Here is a 6,853-nt window from a genome sequence, read left to right on the forward strand (position 1 = left end):
TCCTGTCGCAGCTTTGGTACGATGCTGTCAGACAGTGACATGGTGTTGGTTGTATGGGGGGGAGGTGGAATGGATGGCGGGGTAGCTCCGTCTTTTGGTGGGGTAGTTGCTGAGTGCGGAAACGCCTCTCTCAACACCAGGAAGGCGCTGCAATAGTACCTGCGCTATTGACAAGGTGTACTACTGCACGGTCGCGATCGCGGTCGTTAAGAGAGGGCTCATAACCTGATGAGGGAGTATTTTGTGATAAGGGCGTTGTTGTATTGAAGCTATCAGAGCGGGGCGATATCTACAGTGCGCTAGTGCGGGAGCTAATCAAACGAGCTGACTAATGAGAGCACTGCCTGTGCGGACAGCTTTCTTGCTCCTCCAGCCACTCTCTCAATCCTTCTCCGCATCGATCGCATCCAGCAGATTCAATGTCTGTACAGCTTACGCCTACAGTGTCCAAGTACCTACTCATCAGCTGTCTTCGACACCCGCTGCCGATGATGAAAAGCCCCATTGCCTGCACATCGATATCTCCGCTCTTCTGCTGCATCGTTCGCTCTACCTCTCCATGCTCCACTAGCACGACAGCATCTACTATCTCTCCATTCCGCCCTCCACACCCGCTCTCTTGTGCGTAGTCAATCATGCTCCACGGCATCCCCACATGCAAAATGTATACAATCCCCGGAAAGTCAACACCTGTGCCCGGCGCCAACGTAGCTACAATCAACCCCCCTCTTTCCACCCACTCTTGTAGCCGCTCCGCGCGGTCTACTACACCAGCATGATAGTACGCGCATTCCAGCGCCTCTGCCAGCTCCTCACACTGCCGTTTGCTTCGACAGTACACAACGCCCTTTTGCACCTTCTTCTGCAGCTGTGCTTGACGCCGCTTGCATATTGCCACGGCCGTCTCCTGCATCTTGTGTTGCTGACACCACGATACAAAGTACCGCGTCTTCGGCCGTACCGTACTTGCCCGTATGTACGTAGCGTTGTGCACCAGCATGCTTGACCCAAGCTCATTCTCGCGCACCGGCGGCAGTGTCGCTGTCAGCAACACAATCGGGCACGCCGTCAGCCGTAGATTCTTGAGCAATGCCAGCTTCAGTCGCCAGTTGCTCGACGTGAAGATGAGATGACACTCATCAACCACCACCCGCCGCAGTAACCCCTTCGTTTGCAGCAGCCCAGCGTAGCCGATAAAGTTGCCGTTGCTTGTGATATCGCCAGCTACATCAGCGCTGACCACAACCACAGATGCCGGGTTGTTCTCGCCGTGCTTCCACTCCATACAATCAATGCCGCTCTGCCGAATTCGCATCACCAAGTCTTCAATCAGCGCCCGGTACGGCACCACCACAACAGTAACTCCTCCCTCTTTCTCGACGATTGCCGGCACAGTGAATAGCAGCCTCTTACCACCCCCTGTCGGAAGCACCACTACCAGCGGCGTCTGACCGCCAAGTACAGCGTGCATTGCTTGCTCTTGCTCAACAGATCGGAAGCTGACATCCTGCTTCTTCAGTACCTGCCTCAATGCTTTGCGAATCTCTTCTTCACGTAGATCTTCAACCTGCCCCTCCTTTGCTTTCGGTAGCACTGCCGGCTCAGAGATACTGTTCTGCAGCACTCGCTTTCTTGCGGTACTCGCGCTTGCATCTACGCCCTCATCTGCTTCACCTTCACCATCAACACCCAAGAACCTGTGCCATGCCATGCTAAGCGGGCAAAATGCGTCTATCCACCGTACGCTGAGATGCTTCACAATGTCTATCGGTGCGCTGTAGTTGCCAACACCCATAGCTGTCGTGCGTGAGTTCTGCAGCTCAAGAATGTCCTCGCCGTCATCCTCCACCTCAGCTTCTTCAATCTCGCCGAGCTCGTCCTGACAACCTCTGCTGAACAACTCTCCCACAACAACTCTCCCACAACAACTCTCCCAATTCCCACGGCGGTGTGTCGGTAGTCCAGCATGTGCAGCTCCACGCCTAGCCTTGTCTTTGTCTCTCGTTTGAGTACTCTTGTGAGTCGGCCAGTGTCCCACGCTCCTTGCGCATTGTACCACACGTAGTTGCTGTAGTTGCCCCCAAGCACCTGCAGTATTAGATTCTCACGGAACGACTGTATGTACACCAAGAACACCGCCATAACCTGCCCCAGCTGCGGTGGCAAGAATCACGGCACAATCTTCGGCTTTTCCCATTGCGACTGCGATTTGTGATAGCGCACAACAGTCATGATCTGCCCGTCCACAACAAAGATGTTACGATCTTGCAGCACCCCGTTGCGATGTCGAATCGTCGTGATCTCTGATCCTCAACCCGGCTGTCCTGACGTGACATGTACACTGCATAACAGTATCTCTAAGAAGCGGTCCACTTGCAGCATGTACCGCCTTACTGCCTTGACGTTCCACTGCCCGTCTGCATGCTTCAGTCGCAGTCCGCCCTCAGTAGTCAGCACCCGTGTAAGCATCCAACTGAGTCCGTTCGACAGACCGTTGCTGGGGGTATCAACAAAAGATTTGCCCTGTTCTGTGAATGTGACGTTGTCTACCACTTTATCCAACTCGATCGTGAAGCGGTCCTGCACATCCTCAACCCAGCATAGCCTCCACAGCATCTCCAATGCTTCAGCTACCAAGTCCTGAGCCATCTTGCGGAAACGATCTATGTGAACCGGCCGGCCGTAAAGATAGAAGATTCTCTTGTCTTTTGACCAGTATGCGTTACCTGAGTTGCCTGCACTTAGCCCGATGTGTTTGCCATACGCTAGCAAACTGATCATCTCGCTCATCGGGCTGAACGTGCCATCCGCCATGTACTTGTGCTGCATAGTCAGAAACCTATCGCGGTCTTCAACAGTCTGCTCGCTGCGCTGCGCTGATGGGAGCAGCTTCTTGACTCCAAGCACACGCACGCAGTACACCATGCCTGCCAACATGTACGAGTAGTTTTTTGTGTTACGCAAGCGGCCCATGTCTGAGTCAATGCCTAGCACCGCAAGAAACTGTATCAACCCACAAGATAGCGGCACGTCGTCGTACACAGTGAAGATGAACGAGCTCAGCAATGCAAGCAGAGCCTCCATCTGAGCCGGTTGGTCGCTTCTATCTAGCGCAAGCCATAAGCGGATGGCCAGTGCCTTTTGATCCTCTTTCCACTTGAACAGCTCATGCGCATCCTTCATCATATCGGTCTGCAGCTGCTTGCGCAGTCGGCGCCGGGGTCGGGTGCTATCATCCTCACTATTGTTGCTGTCCAATTCATGTTCATCGCTGTGCAACTCATCTTCATCGCTGTCCGCCTCGCTGCTAGACTCCTCATTGCTCTCGTCGTCGGCAAGCTCCTGACGCAGCTGCGGGATCCGCGCAATTCTCGCCTCTTTGTCTGATATGATATGCAGATAGTAGCATACAAACTTCACAACGTAGCTCGCGTACACACTCTGACTTTCCGGATTCTGCAGTCGTGCCAGCAGTTGCAGGTCAACCTCCGTCTGCCGTGCACTGCGAAGCCAGCGCCAAGTCTCCCGTGCAAGCGTTGATAGCCCCTTGACGCTTCTTTCTATCAGCTGCTCCGTCAGCTCAGCAGCCAGCTTCAGCTTCCTCTCGCTCTGATCGGGCAGCCGTGCTTGATGTGCCAGATGTACTAGATTGCGGTCTTTGAAGTGCTCCAACCAGCCAGTCCGCTTGAACCATCCTGTCTTGTCAGTCTTTGCAGCATCACTAAAGACTTGTAGCTCTTCTTGGATCTGTTGTTGTGTTGAATGATACTCAGCAAGCTGTTCTGCAACAATCTCTTCCACAACAGTACTCTCTTGGTTTGCAGCAACATCTGTAGCAACAACAAAGTACTTCTGCAACGCTCCAGTGCAGAAGAAGCTCTGCACTTTCACAGGATCATATAGCAAGCTCTTGTTGCCTATCCAAGCTTGCTGGTGATTTCTTTTGCAGTGCATACGCATTTGATTGGTACTTGTAGTTCTCCATCTACACGTCCTACACTGCAAACTGTCAAGCGGCTCCCCAAGCTCTTGAAACGGCAGTGCTGGTTCCTCTGGAAGCTCAACAGCGTCTGGCTGGACTGTAGTAAACTGGCTGAAGTGCTGCACTACCTGTCGTCGTTGCTGTATAGACAATGCATGCTGTTGGCGGAGATGCTTCTTGAGACTAACAATCGCGGTATGATGTTGTCAGCAGACCAGTACGCCATTATCGTCCAGAAAGCAGAAGACATCATTGCAGTTCTCGATTGACAGCCTTTTGGGTCCTTTGCGGGTACTAGTATTTGTCTTGTTTTGGTGCTCTTGCTGTAAAAATAGGGTGGCAACCTCAGGATAGAACCAATGCAATCCTCTAAGGAGGCAAGGCTTTGGACACAACAGCGATATTATGAGGGGAGTGCACTTGCTAAGCGAGCGCAAGGCCTGATGGCCCAAGCTGAAACCTGCCGAGGCCCTCCGAGGCCTGACAGGGCCTCTCAAGGCCCGGCTCATGAATGGCAGTCGTGACACTTGCTCTTGCATCACTAGCGTGCTGCTACAATCCCAGACGAACTTTATTAAAACCCTAACCCTATTAGCACCCTACCCAAGCTGCAAGTGTTATCTGAGAGATGCCCCAGAAAGAGCAAAGCTGTGCGAGTAGACTTTGTATGAACGCATTTTCCATTCGAGTTCAAAGTTTCTATGACACGGAGGGTTGGAGTTACACAACAGGCCACACAATTAGAGGTGCAGTAGAGCTAGATATCTCTAAGTTAACTTGCTCTGTTTTTGCAATTTTAGTAGGGAAAACTCGCGCATCACGCAAATCTGCACATTACGTGCACAGACACGGTACAGATGAACCAATCGATAGCTAGGTGTCTCCTAGCTTCAGTTGCTTTACTTGTTAACAATTACAAAGTAGGGAAATTAGAGAACAACCCACCTGAAATGCAAAATAACAGTAAATGGAGTAGGTTCATGAAGATTTGAATAACAAGAAGATAGTTGCTGGTAGAGCAAGAACAAAGGGTGTTTGTAGTACTGGTTGTGTGGGCACAGCGTCCACGGTCGATTTCCGGAAATCTGACCAAGGTTCTGGTTTGGCACGAACACTTTTTGGAATATTAGCCCAGTAGTAGTAGAGACTCACCGCCATTGCGTGGACTGACAGCATTAGTAACATTGCGGCGCTTGAACTCTGAATATGTTGCCCAGCTGTCACGAAGATGCTACGAGTAGGCCGTTTAGGACTTGCTGGGAGTCTAAATCAATTACTACGTACGGTATCTAAGTAGGTACAAGACGTTGTGTACCCAACAGAACTCTACCAGCAATAGTCTATATACTTACGTGTGGGTTCGTTTGGTTACCGGTTAATAATCGGAACTGAGTTGGATAGGTATCGGGGTTGCAAGTCCCGGAGCGGGGCTTGCAGAATCCTAATACTCCCGCTTCGGAGGTTGCAGGCCTGCTCCGGAGGTGACTGGAGGTTGTACGTCCGCTTCGGAGGTGTGTAAGGATGCTGGGGATTTGGTGCGTACGGTCAGGGACAGTACGGAGCGGATCTGGATATTGTCAGGGGATCTGGAGAGGATACCGTGACACCAGCCTACGGTAGACTTTGATGACAGCTGAGGGCGTGCTCACTAGACACAGCATAAAAGAATAATCACCTTCAAGCACTTGTCTTCAAAGGATAGATTACAATAGCAAACAACCTCCGCTAAAAATCTCTTTGGACTTCAATGGACTTATCCAATGCGATTGTATTGCTCATCAACGTCTCGCTTATCTACATATGCTGATGATTGGTTTTGCAAAGCATGCACATCTGCATTCTGTCAAAGGCATGTTTATCTTTTGTAAGCAAAGTACACTGCGCAAGAGTTCAGTGCCTATCTGAGGCTCAGGGTCATTCCTACACGCGTTGATTCCTGATATTATCTGACTTTAAAGTATTTCTGCAACCCGCCTGTGCTGAAAAAGCTCTGCACCTTGACGATACTATACAACTGACTTGTATCACCCTTCCAAGCCTGCTGATGATCCTTTTTACAGTGCATGCGCATCTGTTCTTTGCTAATCGTGATATACACGCATGTCGTGCACTGTAACCCGGTCAGCGGCTTTCCAAGCTCCTCTATCGCTTCTGCGGGCTTGTCTGGGAGCTTGACCTCGGCCGGGTCCAGCGCTTTGAGGCGACTGAAGCAGTCAACAATCTGTCTTTGGGCCAAAGCAGGCACGTTGTGATACCGCAAGAGGTGCTTATCAAGGTTAACTATTGCAGTATGATGCTGCTTGCATACCAACACGCCGTAAGCTTGCATATAGCAGATGATATCAGCGCAATTGCTTAATGATACCTGTGATCCTCGTTTGCGGTATGGTGGAATGGAACTCGGATCTCTACTATCGTTCTGCCCCAGCGGTCCTTGAGAAGCAGTTTCACAGATTTTTTGCATCTTGTATTCCCATGTCAACTTTGCAAGGTCTTTCCGCAGCGCGTCGATCTTCGTTTGCATCGCAGTAATGCTCCCCTCTTCGCAGCGCTTGCGCTTCCATGACTGTTGATCTTCACTAGCAAGTGGATCGCCAACTTGTGAACCCATGTTGCTTTGGAAAGGCACATCTGTCAGTGTAATGGTCTCAGTGTTGGATGTGCAACTTTCTTGTCAAGGAACACTCAGCGCAGACGATGTAGCATCTGGCAATGAATGGTTGACATCAGAGCCTGCAAAGAGCGTTCTCTCTTCGCTGATAGCCAAGTGTCATCCTGACATGGCTTGCAGCCAACAACAACCCTACCAGTCTTTATACTTGTGTTAGCTCCTATTTGTCAGCACCCATTTGTCAGCACCCATTTGTCAGC

General features: G+C 51.0%; 3 protein-coding genes across 3 annotated transcripts; all 3 read right to left on the reverse strand.

Moving 5' to 3' along the window:
• Nucleotides 1–1,240: 1,240 nt before the first annotated feature.
• Nucleotides 1,241–2,076, reverse strand: BU25DRAFT_297520 (uncharacterized protein; the record flags this gene model as incomplete). The annotated part of the gene is given in 2 exon segments (XM_033701934.1): nucleotides 1,241–1,930; nucleotides 1,945–2,076. Coding segments are annotated over 2 exon segments (822 nt in total), but the record flags the coding sequence as incomplete, so codon positions are not given.
• Nucleotides 2,077–2,664: 588 nt separating this feature from the next.
• On the reverse strand, nucleotides 2,665–3,183 carry BU25DRAFT_301639 (uncharacterized protein; the record flags this gene model as incomplete). Its single annotated transcript, XM_033701999.1, has 1 exon — nucleotides 2,665–3,183. A coding segment is annotated over one exon (519 nt), but the record flags the coding sequence as incomplete, so codon positions are not given.
• A 2,559-nt stretch (nucleotides 3,184–5,742) lies between these two features.
• Nucleotides 5,743–6,755, reverse strand: BU25DRAFT_416411 (uncharacterized protein). The gene has a single exon (XM_033707782.1). The coding sequence runs from the start codon at nucleotides 6,591–6,593 to the stop codon at nucleotides 5,925–5,927; it is 669 nt and encodes a 222-aa protein (XP_033555265.1). The 5' UTR covers nucleotides 6,594–6,755; the 3' UTR covers nucleotides 5,743–5,924.
• Nucleotides 6,756–6,853: the final 98 nt, after the last annotated feature.

This window comes from Macroventuria anomochaeta, assembly GCF_010093625.1.
Source record: "Macroventuria anomochaeta strain CBS 525.71 unplaced genomic scaffold BU25scaffold_70, whole genome shotgun sequence".
In the NCBI taxonomy this organism is placed as follows: Eukaryota; Fungi; Ascomycota; class Dothideomycetes; order Pleosporales; family Didymellaceae; genus Macroventuria; species Macroventuria anomochaeta.